Source organism: Podarcis bocagei, assembly GCF_964188305.1.
Source record: "Podarcis bocagei genome assembly, chromosome: 12".
Classification (NCBI taxonomy): Eukaryota; Metazoa; Chordata; class Lepidosauria; order Squamata; family Lacertidae; genus Podarcis; species Podarcis bocagei.
This window is the reverse complement of record NC_138137.1, coordinates 42,905,440-42,927,429: the sequence shown is the minus strand read 5'-3', so window position 1 is coordinate 42,927,429 and position 21,990 is coordinate 42,905,440. Positions and strand designations below refer to the sequence as shown.

Sequence of the window (21,990 nt, the reverse complement as noted above, 5' to 3'; positions counted from 1 at the left end):
CTGGTCTGTTTTGGAGCTGCGTATTCGTATTACCAGGTCCTCCCGTGACAGGGTAACGTCACTTAAAAGCAAGCCCCGGGAGGAACCGTGCAAACCTGCTTCATAAACTACCTCACCCACGCGCAGAGCTCCAAAAAAGGCAATGGAATACGCCGCTGAAAATAGGCGGGCCTCGTACTTTGACCAGCATACTGCACGCAATTTTTTATGGATTTGGGAAAGGATGTCGAATGATATCGGCCTTCTTGTATCGCAGTTTGGGGGCTGTAGCCTGCGCCAACCCTCTAACGTCCTTCGTATAACAAAATCGTCACAAGGGTCAGTGGAAAATACCGCCTTGCAAAAGAATGAAATTGCTGCGGCTTGAAGGTTGAGGGTTCTGGGGGCGCGGCCCAAGCGTCTTAGGTAAACTAGGTAAGATAGCACCTCAGGCTTGACGGGAGGGGCATTGCTCTTGATGGTTCGGGTTTTGTCACGGAATTTTAAAAAATCTGACCAAGCCTTCTTATACGATCTCAAAGTGGAAGGTGCCAGTGAGGCCATTACTCCCTGAATCACTTCTGGCTCCCAGGCCTCTGGTCCCCATGCCTCAGGTCCCCAAGACTCCACAGATGTTCCGGGAACGGCTGCGGCAGAAGCTGTGCATCCGGTGCCAACGAGCGGAAGCGGTCCATCTGAAAGCGAGATAGGGCGTCCGCGATGTCATTATTTACACCAGGCACAAATTTTGCAGAGAAGTGGATGTTGAGCTCTAAACACCGGAGAACGAAGGAACGCAGGAGGACGCCTACCCTTGGTGACCGCGCGGCCTGCCTGGAAAGTACTGCCACCACGGCCTGATTGTCAGTGTGGAAGCACACCCTATGGTTACTAAAGGTTTCCGGCCACAGGTGCACCGCCACTACTATCGGAAAGAATTCCAGGAATGTTAAATCTCTGGTAATGGGGCCCCCTTGCCAGTCAGCGGGCCAGCGCTGAGCACACCATTGGCCCCTAAAGTAAACGCCAAACCCCTGAGAGCCCGACGCATCCGAATGGACCTGGAAGTCAACCTGTAGTGACAGGTTGTCCTGCCATAGAGAAATGCCGTTGTAGTTCTGCAAGAACTTCAACCAGACTTCCAGGTCGGATTTCACTTCCTTAGATAGCCGTACCCTATGGTGAGGGGAACGCAGCCCTGCTGACAACTTCGCAAGGCGGCCACAAAATGGGCGGCCAGGGGAAACCACGCGGCAAGCAAAATTTAAGTGGCCTAACAGTGACTGGATTTGCCTGAGTGTAACTTTCCTTAAGGGGAGCAGCTGCCGAATCAGGTCGCCAAGCGCGATGAGTTTTTCCTTGGGAAGTTTTGAGGTCTGAGCGACAGTGTCCAACTCGATACCTAAGTAAACCATGGTTGTAGCCGGACCCTCAGTTTTGTCGGCGGCTAAAGGGACCCCCAATTCTCCTGCTAGTGATATGAAGGCTTCAAGGAGCTCTGAGCACTTAACTCGACTATCAGCCACGAGGATAAAGTCGTCCAGGTAGTGCGACACGCCCTCGGCGCCGGTTCTAAGGCGAAGCGCCCAGTCCAGGAAGGTGCTGAATGCCTCAAAGGCTGCGCAGGCCACAGAGCAGCCCATGGGCATTGCTTTGTCTACAAAATACGCCCCCTCAAATTTGAAGCCAAGCCACCGGAAATCTTCCGGATGAACTGGCAAGAGTCTAAAGGCCGACTCAATGTCACATTTTGCCAGCAGTGCACCCTTACCGAACTTGCGTATGAGCCGTACCGCTTGGTCAAAAGTGGCATATCTAACTGTGCAGAGCTCCTGTGGTATTGCATCGTTGACGGACCCCCCTTTTGGGTAGGAGAGGTTGTGGATCATGCGATACTCACCGGGCGTTTTTTTGGGGACTATGCCTAGTGGGGATATATGGAGGCCTTCAATTGGGGGGACTAAAAAGGGGCCGGCTACCCTTCCTGCTTTTATTTCCTTACTAATTTTCTTTTGGGCAACCTCGGGCATCTCCCTCACCGATTTTTGGTTTGGAGGATCACTTGAATTGGGGGGATAGGCTACTGGGATCCTGAAACCGTTACTAAAGCCCTCCCATAGGTATTGTGCTGCCGTCTTGTTAGGGTAAAGGTCTAAGAGATTTTTTAGCGGGGACAACTTGATGGGGGACCAGGCTAAGCCCAGGCTGAAATTACTGTCTGCCACCTTGGGGTCCAAATGGCGCCCCATGGCCACCTCTCGGTCCTTGGTTATAGGCGCCTCTCCCACCCCGAAAGGGCTGCCTCCCTTTGGTGCAGGCAGTGGCAGGGTGGTTACCGAGGCATTTTTCGCACTCGTGGCTGTACTTACAGACAGCCCGTGCACAAACCCCCTTGTTGTACTCCCAGCACAGCCGCCTCTGCTTTGGAGCGGTCTTCCAAGATCTTGACGAATCCTGGGGCTTCTTTTCAACGAAGGGACCCACGTGTTCTGACCAGTAATTCTGGTCCTTCAGGTCCCAGCGCGTGGAAGACAACAGTGATGCATTTCTGCGGAAATCTTCATCATAATTTAGGGCAGCAACTTCCCCCGCTAAATCCCGCGCCCTCCTGACATGAGCCAAGTACGCAACCAAATGCATCGCCCGCTTTGGATAAGCCGCGCTGACGACGCCCATAAACACTTGGAACCCGTCCAGCCAGTTGTCAAAAGTACGTTCGGGTCTGGGTGTCCTGTACTTGCGATTACCATACTTGCGTTTCTTCTCCCCTCTACCCATAAGCTTTGCTGGCGGTATCAGTCTGAAAATATCTATAAATTCCCCACTGAGGATCTTATTCCTCTTTCTCGGGGATAAATGAGAGCCTACGATAAAATCAGTAGAGAGATTAGTGGACGTTTTAACATCCTGCAGCAATGCGCCATCCCTCCACTCGAGGGTCCCGTTAAAGGATTTCCTGTAGGAATTGGCCCTCCTCTCATGCACCCATAAAGGAAGGCCCACAGCGTCCTCCCCGTGGCCCCAGTACTCCACCCTAGGAGCATCGCTGTCTGAATCGGAAGAAGAAGAGGTACCTGAATCATCCTCTGAATCCGAATGCCTGCACTTCTTCTTCTTCTTTGAGGTGTGCTTCCTCTTCTCTTTCCTCTTCCCCGAGTGGCTCTCAGGAATGGCTTGATCCGGAACGGCCACCGCCTGCGCTGCTTGCGTCCCCTGGGCTTCCTCGTCGGAAGAAGAACTTGAGGCACCCTCGGCTGGTGCTGACTGCAGTTGTGGGTTCTGAAAGAGACTTGGAACACCTGGATCCTTTTGAAGATTAGTAGTCCCAGGACAATGAACGCAAGCCTTACCCTTTCTGCCTCCCCTCGGGGCCCCTTTTGCCTTGCCTGGGCCGGTTGACTGTGCCCGGGTATTCCTTTTGGGCCGTGGTGCTGACTCCTTGGCTGCTTTCAGCGCTGCTACCGCGGCTGCAGAAGTGCCGGGAAGTTGCACCTCGTTAAGTTGAGTGTCTGGAATGAAATCCTGTGTGAACGCTCTTGGTGCCTCAGCCACAGGTACAGCCGCCACCGGTGCCGCTGTCGATGGTGCCCCTGGCGCCGGTCCTGGTGCCGCTGTCACTTGCGCTGCCGGTGTCGCTGCCCCTTGTCCTGAAGATCTATGCCTATAGAAATCTTGAAACGCTGTGAAAAAATCTGCCAAGGCTTGAGGGTTACTTGGGATTACAAAAGGTTGGGACTCCTCCTGATTTCCCTGAGGCCCCCCAGCTGCGGTGGAGTTTACTTGGTTACCTTGACCGGACATGATGTGATCAAGATTCTTGCTTATCTTGATCAATGCAACACCAGCAACGTAGTATGGCTAATGTGCGTAGCTCAGTATCGTCTGCAGTGGCAAACTTAAATGGAATGATAGTTAACACACCCAACTGCTCCTAGTAGAACAGCAGACAATCACTTTAGCTCAGTATTGTCCGCACTCAACCCAGAATTGTCCTCCCTGGATACCCGCCAAAGAGCACTTTATTATATATGTATATGTATTATTACTATTCCTTTTGCTGTAAACTATATATTTATTAGCTTATCTATCGATTGCCGAATTGAATGATTGCAACTATATCACAACTAAAATTGTTAAGGGCAGGTAAAGCAATGAGATGTAACGACCAATAGATGAGTTGGCCAAATGAACCAACTTCAAATTAACTTAAACGGAATAAAGCAACTTAGTTAACGTGCAATTATAAAGGAGAGGAAATTAGTTGCAGTCTATAGCCTAAGGCAATAAAGTACTCGAATTCACCTTAATTATTTACCGATTTCGATTCAAATTAAGTCTGGTTTAAGGCAGGAATCGGAAGCCGGCAGCAAGTTGCTATGTGTTTACAGTTACAGTTGCTATTAAAATAGTTCAAGTTTTGTTACTTTATTTTACTTTATTTTGAATATATATATATGTATTTTAATGCGTTCCTACTTATTCAAAGGCGGGGGGGCGCTGCAGGCAGGGAGCAGCGACTGCCCTTGCTCCTGATTCACCAAATGAATTTTAAGCAATCACCAAATTAATATGCACTGACCTAAATGAAGTAATTTCCCAAATCAAAATGGCCCCTACCTTATGCAGAACCTTAATTTTTCAGCACCTTATGCAGTTGTAATCCCCAGCAATTAATTCAGCTCTTAAACTTGCAGATGAAATCCCCTTGCGCTAACTTAGGATCAAATTAGAATATTAAAGAACAGTGGTGACTCGTCTAAGTTGAATTAAACTATTAAAATATTATTCAAGGAGAATGAAATGAAATGCTAGAAAAACCAATCAGAACTGAAGAAAATTACTAATACTGATAATAATATATCACAACCAAATACCTCCAATAAATTGTTTTCCCAATTCAAGCACTTTAAAGACTGTTGCTCTAAAGCAATGGAGCTAGCAGGCCAGCCCTTTCTCCCAAAGCCTTGCCTACTTTGAATTAGTTATTACCCGAAGGAGGCTTATTTCCCACGTGGCTTGCCTCACCAAAAATGGCCGCCGCAGAAGGCCACGTGGTCACCCGAAATGGCGGCCGCAAAGGTGTCCCGTTGCCTAGCGACGGCGTAGATTCCCCCCAGATGTAGCCCTGAGCAGCGAGAGCCAGCAACCCCAATAGCAACCGCTCCCAAGGCGAAACTCACAGTGAGAAGGAGCACCCGGGACAGCGGGGAAATACCCCTGCAACCGGCTACGGACCCCCCTAATACCAGCAGCTAAGCCCCTAGCAAACTGAAGCAGATACAACCTGATCCGGCCGGTGAAAACCCTTTCCCGGGAATCGCAACGGAGCTGGAGAGATGGAAGAAATTGCGGAAGGAGGAACTTGCCAGGGGGGAGGCTGCCGAGGATAACCACAGGAGGGAGGCTGCTCGAGGGATCAATCAGCTGGCCGGCGGCTGCTGAAGCGGAGCGGACACGTGGGGAAAAAGGCGGAAGCGTACTTCGCCGCAGCGGCGACCTTGCAGGAACCACAGATGCGCTGAACTTGCCCCAACTTGTGGAGGGCTGCTGACGCGACGAGCGATCCTTCCTGCGGCTGCCGGAGATCTGCGAGCAAAAACCCTCCCCAGACGATTTCAGCTCTTTTTGGCTTGCTGTGCGATGGAGCACGCAAGCAGATAGGGAGTAAGGAATTCCCTGAGAGTGATTTCGCTAGAGAGCAAAGCAGCGGTAACCGCTTCCCAAGGCTGGTGCCTGCTGAGATGGTTTCCCGATTGCTGCAAAGGCGCGCTCCGAAGTGCTCCTGCAACGCTTCCACGTGGTAACGATGGGCGATCAGCTGGTCGTCGGAGAAACGTGGGGCTAGCCGGAGAAGAGAGGGCGAGCCCCCTCCGCTACGGCCCTAAATAGGGCAAGCCACGCCCCCTCCAGCCAGCCGATTGGCTGGCCGGGAGGCGTGGCCGGATGGGATTCCCCTGCTCTCGCGGGGGCTGAGACCAGCCCCCGCTCACGTGGGGAAGGGCGTGATGCCCGCAACCCCACCTCCTGGGGCAGGCCCGGAAGTGGCTTTCCCAACTCCTCTGCATGTGCCAGAGGATTTGGAGATGGAATGGATCGGTTTGTTTCACACGGCAGAATAAAAAGACCCTGGTGCAATTTGAGGGTAAACAGATTCCTCACTTGGTGCTGTGTCCACAAATTCAATTTGCAGGGAAGGGATTCCACCTCACCCGTGACCAGCAGGAAAGAAACAGGCAGATTTGCAAGGAAAGATTCCTTGCCATTTCTCTCTTTTAATACTCCATTGGGAAAAGAAATAAGTGCGTCCCTTATGCATCAGTTGAAATATATTGACTTATTTACAAGTTATCTATCAAATAGCATGCTGTGACTGTTCTACTTTCCAACTGTAATGATCAGATTGGCACTACTGGCTGTATCCATATATAGCTTAGTTCACACTGCTGTTTTTCCATGCCCTCTTCCCTACACAGGGACAGGGGTGTTTGTCATGTGGACATAAGTAGTTGACTTGTATGCGTGAAATAGTCTGAGGTCTCTTGAATGCCAGGTGAAGAAGGTAGAGAGGCGAATTCTCTGAAATGATTGCCCTGATTAGCTAGAAGCAGTTGCTATCTGCAGTTGGAACCAGGCGAATGGGTAAATTCTTCACTCTGTTACTAAAATCTTTTTTTATTTTAAGAATGCAGTCTCCTTAGGCTTTGTCCTTTTCCATTTGCCAGTGGCAAGGACTCTGCCCCCTCCCAAGTTCTCCCTCATAGTTATTTAAAATCATTCCACTCTGGAGTCTCTCTGTCTGGATTTAATTATATTCTCCTGGTGATATTAGAAGGGCAGTAACTTTAGCTGCTGACAAAGCAGGTGGACAGGGAAACAGAATTTTCTGTGTGTTTTAAATCTAGTTTGACTTCTGGAATGTCCTGAGTCCTAAGTTCTGATACAATCCTTAGCCCTAGTTTCACAGAGGTGGTTAAACCTCTGTATGGAATATACTATTTCAGACTGCAGATCGGGACTTGCATGCTTGAATACTTCTCCAAAACAACAGCAGCAAAAATAACAAAAATCCATGCACAGAGATAACTGAAAATGCCTATCTTTTACAGGCCTTTTGATTCATGAGATACCAAGAAGACATAATGTACATAACTTTTTTTTTTAATTGTGATTAATAGTTTTGTTTTTGATTGCCATACCCTATCCTAAAGTCAACAGACAAAGAGTGGGATATAATTTTTTTTAATGATAAAAGCAAAATGTTGAAGAGAAGACTAGACTAGAGCCCTGCTTCTGACAGCTACAGTTTCCACTAACAGTGAATAGCTTCCTGTGTTTCTAACCTCCAAAATAAAATATCTGTATTCTGCTTTGCAACTTTGCCCTGGCCTTTGACATCCGAGGTGTATATTTTCAGGACCCACTCTACTGCTGTGAGCATAAATTGTTTTAAACTGTTGAATAGTAAATTCCTGCAGCCTGCCTTGGAACCTTACAGTGAAGAAGTCAAATAAATTACAGTAGTATGGTATGTTGTAAGTTGAAGCCAGAAAAGGCAAAACTTAACTTGATCCCTTTTTGTTTTTCCACTGCTTGTTAATTCTAATAGTTCCTTTCTAGGGCCATTGCTAGTTTGCACAATTTGTACTTGGTTTGCTGTTTTGTTCACTGGTGTTTTCCCACTAAACTTCAGGGGATAAATACAGTGCATGAACTGGGCTGTCTAACAGATACAGCAAAGAGCAGTTCCTATCCTCCTGGTCGTCCTTTTACAGAAACTGCTTCCAGACACATCCGTGTGTGTGAAAGTGATAAAACACAAATTGCTTTTATGCTGTAGCATATAATAATGGTTGTTCATTGGATTTTACATGCAAAGTGTCAGGTATTGGCTGTTTGGTCATGTGGTCATGTAAACCAGCAGACAGCAATGACTCACTGTTCCATTCTGGGTCTCGGATGGGCTGCTTTGAGTATACTTCCTCAGGAACCTGTCTGGCATCTTCCTCTGGGGCTCCTATATATTTAAAATAGGGGGAACGAGCCATAGCTGAGTGGCAGAGTCCTACGCTTTGCATGGAGAGGGTCCCAGCCCCAGCCCCTGGGATCTCTAGTTTAAAAAGGTCAAGCAGTAGCTGATGTGAAACACCTCTTCCTTAAACCCCAGAGAAATGCTGTCAGCCCAAGTAGAGAACTCTGGGGTAGATGGACAATGATTCTGATTGGGGGGGGGGGCATTCAGCTTCTTATACTAGTGACGAAAATTGTGGAAACCTTTTGGAGAAAGTGTATTTTCAAGGGTTGGTTGTAATACCTTAAAATTTTATATCACTGGAAAGATAATTTAATGGAGAATGTAATGCATCAAAGATTGTTCCATTATCTGTATTCTATCAAAAGTTATAGGCAAATAACCAGAAAAAGGAGTGTTTAGAGAGCCAGTCAGGTGTCATCTTGTTTTGGCAATGATGGCTAATAACATCACTTTTTTTGGAGTAATACCATAAAATTATATATCAATGGAAAGACAATTTTGGCCACTAGTGTATATTCTTATCAAGATGCTACACATGTGTATTGTGTACTTATTTCCAAGAGGAAAGAATCTAACTTTGGCATCCTCCACACTTGAAGGTACACATACATACATACATACATACATACATAATTTTGTTTGTATGCTACCTTTCATTCTTCTAACCATGCTCAAGGCAGCTTACAGCATGGAAAAATACATAACATTATAACAAAAGGAGTCAAAAACAATGAATAAATCGTTTTTTAAAAAAAACAACCAAACAGAACAGTTTCCACATATATCACAACAATATCTAAAATAAAGATACAATATATCAACAGCAACAACTCCTTGCTCCCCCCGTCCAAAACCACCCCAACCCAAGATTCTGTTCAGCTTTTGTAGCTCTCAGGCCAGGTGAAAAAAGGCTTGCAAGGCAGGGGACAGGTCCTCCAGGACTGAGAGCTATGATGGGGTAACTCTTCATCAAACGAATGCATTACTCCCTCACTCCCTTCAGAAGTGATCTCACCAAAATTATGTATAAAACCTTCCTGGTTTTGGTGTCTTCCTCACGGTTGCAGGCACACTAACAATGGCAATGTGCAGGCCCCCCATCAGATTTGCTGTTGGCTCTTTCTTTTTGTGCCTGGACTAAACACTTAATTTTGTCCCACAACAGAGCTGTTTTTCTGGCTGTGTTGTCTCTCAAGTTCAGTTCCTGCCCTGTCTCCTCTGCCTCTCTGGCACTTGGCTCCTGGCAAGAGCCCAGCTGGTTTTGGCTTTACTGCTCCATCACAACCCCTCTGCTGGAAGCAAGAACCCTTTCTTTCGAATGCCAGGACTTCTTCCTCTCTGAGTCTGCCTCACATCTCTTTCATTCTCCTCCTCTCCTTGTAGCTTGTGGTTGCAACCGTGAGCCACGCCCACACTGGTGTCATGACTCCTTTTCTGAGTTGTGCCTTTACAGTCTGCCCTGCCCATCCTGCAGCTGTCTCCTGTTTTTGCTAGCTCTGCTAGGCCTTTGCATCTTGACCATTCCCCTAGGACTTCCTTGCAGGGACAGGTAATAGCTTTGAAACCTACCAAGCCCGCTTACAGCATCTTTCTTGAAAACTACTGTCAAGCTAGTTTACTCTGAACTGCTCATCACTAGAACATTGCTGAATTCCATTCCATTTTTATGCTGCTTTCAGTCATCTTCCAAGGAGCTATTAAAAATAGTAAGACAGCTAAGATAACATTTGGAACAATATTACAGTTTAGTACAAGATTAACAATTAGACTTTGCTGTACCCTGCTGTGTGTATCTTTGCATTTCTGAAAACATACCTTTACTGAAGGTGATCCCCTCTTGCAACTAATATAGCAATACAAAGTGAAAATCAGATTTGGTTTTTTAAATGTCAATGGTGTTTTGAATTGTATGCGGAATGAACCATGGTGGTAGTATAGTTGGAGATGAACCTACTGTGAATAATTTAGAACCTGATTTTGTTTATGTTTGCTAGACCTTCTTTCAAGAAGGAGAATCTACTTCAACACGATGTGACGATTTGGAAGTTTTAAAAACTAAGGGCTGCCCTCCAGATGAAATAGAAAATCCCAGAGGCTCACAAGCTATGCCGAAAAACAAAGAAGTAACCAATCGTGTCAAAGGGGCTGCTGAGAATCTTAAACCGGAAGACATTACTCAGATTCAACCACAGCAAGTACAATTAAAGCTGCGAATAGGTAAGGGTGTCAGATTAACAGTGATGTCTTATTCCTTATGTTCTCACCATTATTCAAGAAATTGACTAGAACTGTCAAAACATTTAGATAGATGATAGATAGATAGATAGATGATAGATTGATAGATAGATAGATAGATAGATAGATAGATAGATGACAGATAGATAGATCCAGCTTCAACAGGTGGGAACGTTGTACCTTGATCAAGCCATTGTACCTTGATTTTCTAGTAGTTTCCGCACCTTAAGTATATTGCCTTGAGCAGCATTGGTCAGAACGGCAACTCAAATTCCTTTGGACAGACACTTTTGCACATGAACATTCAACTTACCCTATTCAAGAAATGCATCTGAAGCTCTTAAATGACCAGTCTTCATGAAACATGGTGTGGGATAATTTCCAGAATATTGTGGCTTTCAAAACAATTTTGGTACATGCATAAATGGTTTAAGATTGATTTGGGGTCAAAAATGCTTTTCTTCACCCTGAAAGTGCTTTGGAACTGCTCAGAGGAAGCACAGAATGTGCCCCAGGCATTGATAACTGCGATACATATTTTGGAGTGCCTAGCGAGCAGGAACTGGAAATGTACAAAAAATGTGTTTACAATTGGAAACAGCAACTGGATTATCCTATTGGAAGTATCCTCCTAAGTAGATTTGGGCCCCATCTGCACTGTACGTGCAGATTCATGATCATACCACTTGAAGCAGTCATGGCTTCCCCCAAAGAATCCTTGTTAGGAGATCCCAATGTCCCTCTCAGCTATACTTGTGTGGCAAGGCCACGAACCCTCCCCTTATGTTGGAATAAAGGGCCATCTTCTGGAGTCCATGTGCCAGTGGTGTGCAGGGGCTAAGGCAAATGTGGGTGGAGCAACAGGTGTGACTTCGTACAGTGGACTATTTTCCACCTATGCCAAAGAGGTTTTAAAATAAGCTGACACCTCACACACAGATCTCTGCCCTCCATCCAGACAAGGAAGAGGTGGCCTCACAGCTCAAGGATATATTCTAGCAAGACAGAGGCACTAAGCATAGGGTGGAAGTGTCAGTGCACTTATATGTTTAGCGTACTTACTGTCTAGTGTCATTATGGAATTTTTGCTTTAAAACTTTTATTTCTTTTTCTGGGATTAGGGGAACCACAGACATTTTCATTAAAATTTAAGAGAGCTGAAGATTATCCCATTGATCTTTATTACCTTATGGATCTCTCCTACTCTATGAAAGATGACTTGGAGAATGTGAAAAGCCTTGGAACTTCTCTCATGAGTAAAATGAAGAATATAACTTCAGATTTTCGAATTGGTAATAATTTTGTTTAAGATCATTATAAATTAGGGCTAGCTTTTCTTTACAAACAAAGTTCTGTTTATCATGTCAAAATGTATAAAGAAATATACATGTGTAATATGCATGTGCTCAGAAATATAAACATGATTTAGTAAGTTTGTGCTAGGAGAAGAAAATGCATACTTTTATAACATAGATTCTGTATTAGATTGCTGCTGGATAAAAACAGATTTGGATAGAGCAAACCTGAGAGCCTATATGCAAGCTAGTGGAAGCAAGGATTATAATAGGCTGCATCAAATCTAAGGCATACTCACAGTAGACTATTTGGGATCAGTAAACTTAAGTTATTCAAGTTTATTGTCAATGCTTTTGTTCTGAAGATAACTTAAGTCATGTACAAACTTAACACATAGTATTCAAAGCTAATGAGTAGTTTGAATGGATCTACTTTTAAGTAGGACTTGGTTGAATACAACCCAAAGTTGATTGGTTTCTATGTAAACATTGGAATTCCTACTGGGTTTCATATACAGCCTCTTGAGAAAGTAAAATGTCTACATGATCCCAGTTCATAGCACTCCTTCCAGGCAATATATCCTGCTTCTTTGGGATGAACACATGCACAAAAGAAACCCACATGACAACCAGATAGCCTCTCTGGGTTTCCATACATGTCTGCTGTGTAGAAGACATTCAGTATAACCCTTGCTAAGGCTGAATTCTGACCCTTCAGAACCACTTCCTCCTGGACTCTTCATTACCTGGTAGACCAAGCTTCCCATTGTTTCCTGATGAAAAAGAATGTCTTTTGCTAGAGTGCAACCTGCCCTGCAACTTGGTGGCTACTCTATAGGGCTTTCTATTGCTCTCAGAACTAGTAGAGTTCCATTGTACGTCCCCTCTCTCTCTCTCTCTCAGGTTTTGGCTCTTTAGTTGAACAAACTGTAATGCCTTATATTAGTACTACACCAGCCAAACTCAAGAACCCATGCACCGTTGACCTTAACTGTACAAGCCCTTTTAGCTACAGGAATGTACTCAACTTTACCAGCGATGGAAATCTGTTCAATAAGCTTGTAGGTGATCAACAGATTTCTGGCAATCTGGATTCTCCTGAAGGTGGATTTGATGCAATAATGCAGGTTGCTGTTTGTGGTGTAAGTGTATTTTCATTTCTTTTGCATATTACTATAAATGCAATTGACTTGTAGACCCTTGGCTGTTATTGATTTAATGGATCAAAAGTGTTAATTTAACTTCCTGGACACAAATATTGAAAAGGTACAATGATAAGCAGTTAAAAGCCAGTGGGGATCCTTAACAGGCATACAACCACATGTGTACTCATAAGGGTTTGTTTGTTGCAGCTCTTGCACAGGAAACAAAAGGCATAGTCATTGTGTACTCTCTCTCTCTCTCTCTTCAACAACAAAAGGTTTCAGTCACCAGTCTATGATTTGCAGACCCTCTCTTCTACTGCTTCTGGTCTTGCTCCTATAAAGTCTAGCTGCTGATTTTCAGTTCTAGTAGTTGTTAGCCAGCAGTGTATTTTGAGGGAACCCAACTCATATCCCCCACCCCACCTCGCCCCATACACACTTAGCTAGTAAAGATATAGAGTAAAACCCTGGACCAGAACTCTGATCTGGATGCCCAAGTGACTGGTGCCAGCAATTTTCAGGGGGAATTGGGAAAGCGACTTCAGTGTACAAGTGGAATCCTCCCCCTCTCTTGCTTTGAAGCTTTCTGAGTCAACCTCCAGTTGCAAAGGTTGCATGGTAATTTCTCCATGCCTCTTGACCATAAGCTGGAGCAACTGTATCCTAGTGCCAACACATCCCAGCTGTCACTTCCGGGTGTGTTCAGGTGGCTTCTTCCCACATTATGTTTTTATGTCATGCACATGTTCCTGAAGCTACTATCAAAACTGTACAGTAGTGATGGGCGGAGAGCTTATATTTGCTAAAAAATACATGGAGATTCTGATCACTGATTTTTCAGTTTTCTCTGCTACCATATTCTTTCACAATGATCCTTGCTTTTATATATATATATATATATATATATATATATATAAAATTTCTTCTCAAGTCAGAACTTGGATGGAGAAATGTCACTCGGTTGTTGGTATTTTCTACGGATGCTGGATTTCATTTTGCTGGAGATGGGAAACTTGGAGGAATTGTCTTGCCAAATGACGGGCGTTGTCATTTAGATAACAATATGTACACAATGAGCCATTATTATGTAAGTATGCTTAAGAGAATGTTTAATTTTGTGTTTACATGTATGTTATTGTGTATGTGTGTGCCTCTCTCTCTCTCTCTCTCACGCAAATATACACACGTGTAGAAATGGGAGACAATCCCAGTATACCTCCCCCCCAATGTAGAAGAATGCTTTGAGAAGAACACCCATTAAAAGTTTAGCTTATAGTTTAAACGTTTAAAATAGCAAGGTCTGTAAGCTTTCATGGACCAGTGCTAGCAGAGCTTGTATGTAAAAACATGTAGAGATTTTTAATTTTGTTATAGTAGCCTTCACATTTTTCTTCATAGAGGAAGAATGCAAGTTCGGTTTGCCTATTTTAAAACCAAGTTATCCTACTTTGCTAAAACTCCTTTTCTGAATCCAGAGAGAAACCCAAGAACTGGAGAACATTTATTTAACTGGCAAAATACAAGAAAAAGCCTAAGTAATGCTTTGATAAGAATGAAGAATCTGAGAATTAGAGGCTTCTGTTAATGAGAGTTGATGGATTGCTTTTTTAAAAAATGTTTTTGACTCTTTTGTTTGCTCTTGCTTATGTTTGTATAGAAAATGGTATATAAGAATGTTATTGTGTGTGAAATTCAAGTATATATAAAATGTAAACTTCATTCTTCAGGATTATCCCTCCATTGCACACCTTGTTCAGAAGCTAAATGACAATAATATTCAGATAATATTTGCTGTTACACAAGAATTTCAACCAGTTTACAAGGTAAGAGCAAGTGACAAAAGCTTCTATAGAGTCCCCTTCCCTCACCAGCTGAGATTGCCCAGCCTGAAAATGCCTCCACCCACACGACCAGTGGTGCTCTCTAGGCAATAATGGTATTTACCCCCACCCACCCTAGGTGGGAATGTAGAGAGTTGATGGGTTGCAGTTGTCCCACCCCTGTTCTGTGTATGTGTTAGAAACTTGAGAAATTGAATTCTGTATACCTATGGTTTTCTATATGGGACGCGTGTAGTGCTGTGGTCTAAATCACTGAGCCTAGGGCTTGCCGATCAGAAGGTTGGTGGTTTGAATCCCCACAACGGGGTTAGCTCCCATTTCTCGGTCCCAGCTCCTGCCAACCTAGCAGTTCGAAAGCACGTCAGAGTGCAAGTAGATGATAATAATAATAATTTATTATTTATACCCCACCCATCTGGCTGGTTTCCCCAGCCACTCTGGGCAGCTTCCAACCAAATATTAAAAACAATACAGCATCAGACATTAAAAACTTCCCTAAACAGGGCTACCTTCAGCTGTCTTTTAAAATAAATAGTTACTGCTCCAGCGGGAAGGTAAACAGCATTTCCATGCGCTGCTCTGGTTTCACCAGAAGTGGCTTAGTCATGCTGGCCACATAACCTGGAAAAACTGTTTACGGACAAATCTCGTCTCCCTCGGCCAGTAAAACAAGATGAGCGCCGCAACCCCAGAGTCATTCACGAGTGGACTTAACTGTCAGGGGTCCTTTACCTTTTTTATGGTTTTCTATAAATGGCATTTTGTGTATAGAATTGATCTATGTGCTGCTTATGATTTTAACTGAATGTTTTTCTCACTCTTCTCATGTAAAGGAGCTCAAGAATTTGATTCCAAAATCTGCTGTGGGAACACGCTCTTCAAACTCCAGTAACGTGATTCAACTGATAATTGATGCCTACAATGTGAGCTCACCAGTTTTCATTATCGCAACATACACCCAAAGACAACGTGTTTTGTATACAATAAAGGATGTATTTTGTTGAAGACCCCAGTGGGGATCCGGACCTGGCCACATATACATATACATATACATATACATATACATATACATATACACACAAGTCAAGTTTGACAGGTGGACAGGGCCACCCCCTTGTCAATCACCTGATGTTGCAATGGCAATCTTCGCTTCCATGGTTTGAAATCAAATGTATAAGCAAAAAATGTGTGCAGTATTTCTCTGTTGCCATCAGTCAGCTGATTGTCAGCACTGAAGAAACCCTTTGTGCAGTGCTTCTCCAGCACTGATGATCAGCTTCAAAGCACCTTTTACGCAGCCCTGCCTTGCCCCACACTTGTCACATACAATGTCAGGGGTAGGGCAGGTAGCCATGGCTTAGACTCTTGTGCCAAATGGGGAGGCCTGGCTGGAGGTTCCCCATCCCTTATTTAAGCAGATTAGGTTCTGGGATGTATATGTAGTATAAAAAGAGTTGGTAGCTTCCCATTCTAGCCACCCAGAGACCTTGCTCACAGGGCAAGACAGGTTTGAGCAGATTGCACTGGTCCTGGCTTCACTGCACTGGCTGTCAGTTTCCAGACCCAGTTCAAAGTGCTGATTTTAACCTATAAAGCCTTAAACAGTCTGCAGTCCTTTTCAATATGTTTGTGTGTGGTTTATCGGGGGAGGAGTTGGGAGAGGAAAATAGCAGTTCTGATCTTATCAGCAATACAATTTTATCAATCTCTTTTATCCGTTTTGTAAGCTACAATGACGCTGGCTGCACAAAACCCACGAGAAAACGGTAACACTAGTTCAAAACTTGCTGTGTCAAGATACAGAGAAAACTAATACAGCGGTACCTTGCTTCTCAAACTTAATCCGTTCTGGAAGTCGGTTCCAAAATCAAGACGCGCTTTCCCATAGAAAGTAATGCAAAATGGATTCATCCGTTCCAGACGTTAAAAAACAACCCCTAAAACAGCAATTTAACATGAATTTTACTATCTAACGAGAACATTGAACCATAAAATGAAAGCAATAAACAATGTCACAGTCAATCAGTAGCTGAACTGGGTTCCACACAGTAACAAAAACAAAACAAAAAAGAGCTGCAAAAACAAAAATGTAAAATAAATAGCAAAAACAGACAGAACTCAGCATAACTCTCAAAACGTAAGTGTGGCACTCAAAACGGAGCACGTTCAGCTTCCGGAAAAAGTTCACAAACAGGAACACTTACTTCCGGGTTTGCAGTGTTGGGTTCCAAGTTGTTTGAGTACCAAGGTGTCTGAGAACCAGGGTACCACTGTAGTCCCTTCAGAAATGCCCGTTGTAAAAGGACTAGATAGAATCTGTTGAACATGTATCTCTTGCAAGAGAGTATTTTCCAAGTGTTTTTAAGGAACTGTTTGGACATCTGGGAGACCACAGAGTAGAAAAACCTGTGGCTTTCCAGATGAAGTTGGGCTGCATGTTCCATTATCCTTCACTAAACTACTTGACTTTTGTGTTAGTCATTGTCTTCAGAAGTCATTCTGGAAAACAACAAACTACCAAAAGAAGTCACAAATGAATATAAATCTTTCTGCAAGAATGGAGTGAATGGTACAGGAGATGAAGGAAGAAAGTGCTCCAACATTTCAATTGGAGATGAGGTAACTTTCTGCATTCTGGAATCGGTGTGCTATTGCTTCACACACACACACCCTCTAATCAGTGTCAAACAATTTACCTATGTACTCTTTATTTTGCTTACAGGTTAGCTTTGAGATTAAAGTAACAGCCAACCAGTGTCCAGAAAAAGGGCAGGGTGAAACCATTAAAATCAAGCCACTGGGTTTCACTGAAGAGGTAGAAATTAATCTGGAGTTCATCTGTGAATGTGAATGTCACAAGGACGGAATTCCAGACAGCCCTATTTGCTCCTATGGAAGTGGAACATTTGAGTGTGGTGCCTGCAGGTAGATAAATATTAATGTTTTTTCTCTCCCTCAGATAAATCTGCTAGGAAATAAAATATCCCTTGACTACCAGGATCTTTAAATTCCCATGTATTTCCAAAACTAATTTGGACCACACTGTTTTTTTGTTTCGTTTTTGAAAGCGCTATGTACTTTATGGGTGTCGTTTTTATCTGTTTGAGTCCTGTGGGGAATAAAGTGGGCAATAAACAAATATATAACTGTAATGGTTCTAGGGGTTGCTTGTGTGTAAATCAACGCCACCCTTGGCTGGTTGCCTGAATGAACCCTTTCTGTCTGGACAGCCACGCGCCCGTGGCTGTCTCAATCGCTGGCAGAATCCGTTAGTGGGCATTTCTTGAACTTCTTCCAGCAAAGAAGCTCTTTGACGCTTAGTCTCCGCCTAGCTTCCCTGCGCGGAAGCCTTCTGCGCAGGGGGGGTGTGGGCATCGGAGGACCCGGGCTCTCCCCACTGGTTCCACTGGTGTTACGCTGATTTCCTTCTCCAGAAGATGTGCTGCTTCTCTCCCTCCCAGGACGCTCTCCGGAATCCCTCTGGAGCCCTCCCTCTCCCTCTGGCTCCAATGGCAGTTCCCTGATAATAACTATTATTATTATTATATAAGTGGTGAATACTAATACTGTTGCAGGCTGATTGGACCTGTTCTTAAGTGCAATTGTAGCAGACCATTCTTCAAGAATGCATAGAAAAATGAATGTCTGGTGTGTCGAGCAGGCATGTGCCTCATTTCACCTTTGGAATAAATTAGCATTTATATTATCTTTACAGCAATTAGGAGCAGCTGCTATATTAATGAACTTAGTAGAAGAGTCATTCAGCAGCTTCCCCAAACTGCTGCTCTTGAGTTTCAGAACGTCTGCCTCTAAGATGAATCATGCTCTTGTGAAAGAGACTGTTTCCTGTAGCTATGCACCCGTATCTCATCCCACCCCCTTCTCAATATGTATATAAGGGAAAAGAAAGTTTTGCATTGATTTTAGTTAACAGTTTAGTAATGAGAACCATTTTCTCTTTTAGGTGTAAACCAGGACGTATTGGAAAGCTCTGTGAATGCAGCATGGATGAAGTAAACAGTGAAGATATGTCAGGCACCTGTAGACCAGCAAACAGTTCAGAAATATGTAGTAACAATGGAGAATGTATTTGTGGACAGTGTGTGTGCAGGAAGAGAGAGAATGCAAATGAGATCTACTCTGGCCGGTTTTGCGAATGTGATAACTTCAACTGTGATCGATCTGATGGCTTGATTTGTGGAGGTAATGAACTGACCCTTTTAAACTGTGAGGATTCAGAAGTTCCTCTGGAGGAAGGGGAATGCTTGGGTGCAGTCCTGTACTTATTTCTAAGCGTGAGAGCCTAACATTTGGGAGGAGATCTTCTTGGCTTGCGATACTCTGCTGTGCAGTACAGTACACAGTAATACTATTAGTAAAAGGAGAGGGGCTTTTTCTGAAGAGAATCATACACTGTAGCCCTTATTGTATGCCTTCACAAGACTTTAATTTATAAATTTACAAGAAACATCAAGTAAAAGGCAGGGGTTATGTGGCCTAGAGTTCAGCCACCAGATCTGGTCCTATCTTACCCAGGCCAAGTTGTTCAGCTGCAGCTCCTCTATCTACAGTGTGTACTTCCTTTGGCGCTTTTTTGTTGGTTTCTGTTATTTCCTACTCCTTTTTCTGGATCATTCCTTTTTGCCTTAAAAAAACAAACAAACCTTTTATTCTCCACTTTTCTTTTCCTCTTATTTTCTGACTCAGGGGACCAACTGGGAAATGAGTAATCACCGAGCCTACAACTAAGTATTGTCAAAGACCCTAAAGAAAAGACCCTATACAGCTGCTCTGGCTGCCACAGGGACTTCCAGTGCTCACAGTGTCTCTAGTTCTTGTGATCTGGAAGCAGTACATGCTGGCCATTACTGTGGTGGGAGCCATTCGGTGGGAGTGCAACTTGAGAGATTACAGAGAGAGCCAAAACTGTCCACTTTGGACAGTACAGGTTAGGAAGATAATATGGGGAGGAACCTGCCAAACACCATTAATCCCTTACCTTTGTGCCAACTTTTGACACCATTTTGAAAGGAGAATATTCTGATTAGGAGCTCCAAGTGACAGTGCAATCTAAAATCAGCACTCTCAGCAAACTGCCAGTGGACATAGCAGAGTGAGTGGTTAGATAATAGCATGCAAGATGAACCTCAAAATTGTTCAGCAACAATGATTTTCTGCCCTTGCTTTCTAAAGGCACATTGTTCTCAGGTTTGCTGGCCTCTGAGGCAGACCAAGGTCTTATGCTCTACTACAGTCAGATGGTCAAGTCATGTATGGCCACAACATGCAAGACCCAACTTTTACCAAACCTCATTCTATGAAAGCACACTCATAGCAGTTCTCCACCAATTTCATAGAAATTTGTAGGGCTACAATGTGGACCTCATATCCTGCAGACAGGACACCATTGTCTCTATAGAGTTGGCCTTTGGAGATTAGTGGTACAGCATGTCCTCTCCTTGGAATTGTGGAAGAGACTTGCAGTACTGGATCTTGTGGTTGAAATAGAAGTCACATGATCTATTCCTTTACCTGGGTGGTGGGAAATACAATCAACTTTGAATGATTCTGTCAAATTAAATCAGATTATGGCAGTTGTTGATGTTAAATTTCATGTGCTTTATAGAAACTAAATACCTATCTTTTTATTGCAGGGCATGGTGAATGTAAATGTGGTGAGTGTGAATGCGCAGAAAATTATACAGGCTCTGCTTGTGATTGTTACATGGACACTGCCCCGTGTGTAGCTGGAAATGGGCAAATCTGTAATGGCAGAGGAATCTGCAAGTGTGGAGTCTGTAACTGCACAGATCCCAAATTTACGGGGCCAACATGTGAATTGTGCCCGACCTGCCCTGGATTTTTTGCAGAGAACAAGTAAGGCTTTTGGATTTTTAAATAATAAAATAACTTCCTGCTGGGATATTTGCAAATTGCTCCAGGGGAATTTTTGTGTTCCCCTTTGTACAAGGAACTGTTTCTTGTGGCCCATGTTTTTGCTTTGCTTTCTCTCTCCCTTTCTCCCTCCCCCCCAAACAAAATTCTGAAAAAATTATTGGTAATTAGTGTTTTATTATATTGGTTTTCTTGTTGTAAATTGCCTTGGGGTTTTTTCCTTGGGTATACTGAAGTGTGTAACTTTTCAGTTTAAAAAATAAATAGTACCTGCACTTGCAGATACCATTTAAAGCCAACTAGTATATCTTAAGGGGACACGGGTAGAGCCTAGGACTTGCTGATCAGAAGGTTTGTGGTTCGAATCCCCATGACTGGGTGAGCTCCCGTTGCTCGGTTCCTGCTTCTGCCAACCTAGCAGTTCGAAAGCACGTCAAAGTGCAAGTAGATAAATAGGTACTGCTCCGGCGGGAAGGTAAACGGTGTTTCCGTGCGCTGCTCTGGTTCGCCAGAAGCGGCTTAGTCCTGCTGGCCACATGACCCGGAAGCTGTACACCAGCTCCCTCGGCCAATAAAGCGAGATGAGTGCCGCAACCCCAGAGTCGGTCATGACTGGACCTAATGGTCAGGGGTCCCTTTACCTTTTTAGTATATCTTAAATCTGTGCAAAAACTGCACTTGAGTGCACCCAGTTATTTCACAGCATTGTAGTTCAGTTGCTGAATACCTATTACTAGAATGTATTAGCAACTCATTTTAAATATGCTAAATTGATTGAAATTGATGGAGCCCGCGCACGCGCGGTTTCAAACACCAGTGAGCTCAGGAAGAAGGAGGGAAGGGACTGGAAAACAGCCAAGAAGTGTTTCGTCTGTCAGCGCCCTGTACATTTCACGAAGGTCTGTCCCCAGAGAAACGCCTGGCAAGGCATGATGGGGGCAGCAAGCCAAGAGGAAGAGGGAGAGAAGGCGCAGGTGCAGGGAAACGAAAAAGCTTGGCTGCAGACCAACAGGAGCAGCAGCCAGGCAAGCGACCAGTAGAAGAGCCCCAACCAGACCCTCCCAAGGCAGCCATAGTAGTTGAAGTGGTGCTAGAATTCCCAAATGGGCACCCAGTACAAGTGAATGCTCTGCTGGATTCGGGTTCGTCATGTAATTTCTTCAGTAGAGACTTTACTCTGGAGCACCAGCTACACCTGTTGCCACTAGATTTCCCCTTGCAGGTGACCACCATTGATGGCAGGGAGCTACTGGGGGGGGGAGTGACACACCAGACACCACCAATGAGGATGAGGGTTTCTAGAAACTGAGCAAGTCAGAGCAAAATTACACTGTTTATAACAAAGAATTGCTGGCCATTTACGCAGCCTTTCGGCAGTGGAGACACTTTTTGATTGGGGCGCGGCACCAGATCCAGGTCCGAACGGACCACAAGAACTTGGAATACTGGCGGACAGCACACATGCTTAACCAGAGACAGGTCAGATGGTCGCAGTTGTTCTCACAGTATCACTTCAAAATACAATACTTACCGGGGGGGGGGATGTGAAGGCGGACGCACTTTCCAGG

At 44.3% G+C, this 21,990-nt stretch overlaps 1 protein-coding gene and 1 long non-coding RNA gene across 6 annotated transcripts in view; one reads left to right on the top strand and one right to left on the bottom strand.

Moving 5' to 3' along the window:
• LOC308569553 (integrin beta-1-like) overlaps positions 1-21,990 on the top strand; it is a 49,150-nt gene that overhangs the window by 16,202 nt on the left and 10,958 nt on the right. The window contains exons 4-13 of one of the 2 annotated variants that reach the window (XM_081163617.1): positions 10,006-10,228; positions 11,368-11,538; positions 12,445-12,683; positions 13,618-13,773; positions 14,414-14,509; positions 15,361-15,450; positions 17,006-17,146; positions 17,250-17,452; positions 18,492-18,730; positions 20,182-20,404. In XM_081163617.1, coding sequence (XP_081019743.1) covers positions 10,006-10,228; positions 11,368-11,538; positions 12,445-12,683; positions 13,618-13,773; positions 14,414-14,509; positions 15,361-15,450; positions 17,006-17,146; positions 17,250-17,452; positions 18,492-18,730; positions 20,182-20,404 — 1,781 coding nt within the window. The remainder of the gene's footprint in view (positions 1-10,005; positions 10,229-11,367; positions 11,539-12,444; positions 12,684-13,617; positions 13,774-14,413; positions 14,510-15,360; positions 15,451-17,005; positions 17,147-17,249; positions 17,453-18,491; positions 18,731-20,181; positions 20,405-21,990) is intronic. The other variant, XM_081163616.1, reaches the window with a different exon arrangement.
• LOC308569745 overlaps positions 6,126-21,990 on the bottom strand; it is a 77,898-nt gene continuing 62,033 nt past the window's right edge. For 3 of the 4 annotated variants that reach the window (XR_014000790.1, XR_014000791.1, XR_014000792.1), the window contains one exon: positions 16,209-16,464. This is a non-coding gene — a long non-coding RNA (uncharacterized lncRNA). Of the gene's footprint in view, positions 9,706-16,208; positions 16,465-21,990 lie in introns of those variants that run through there. The other variant, XR_014000789.1, reaches the window with a different exon arrangement.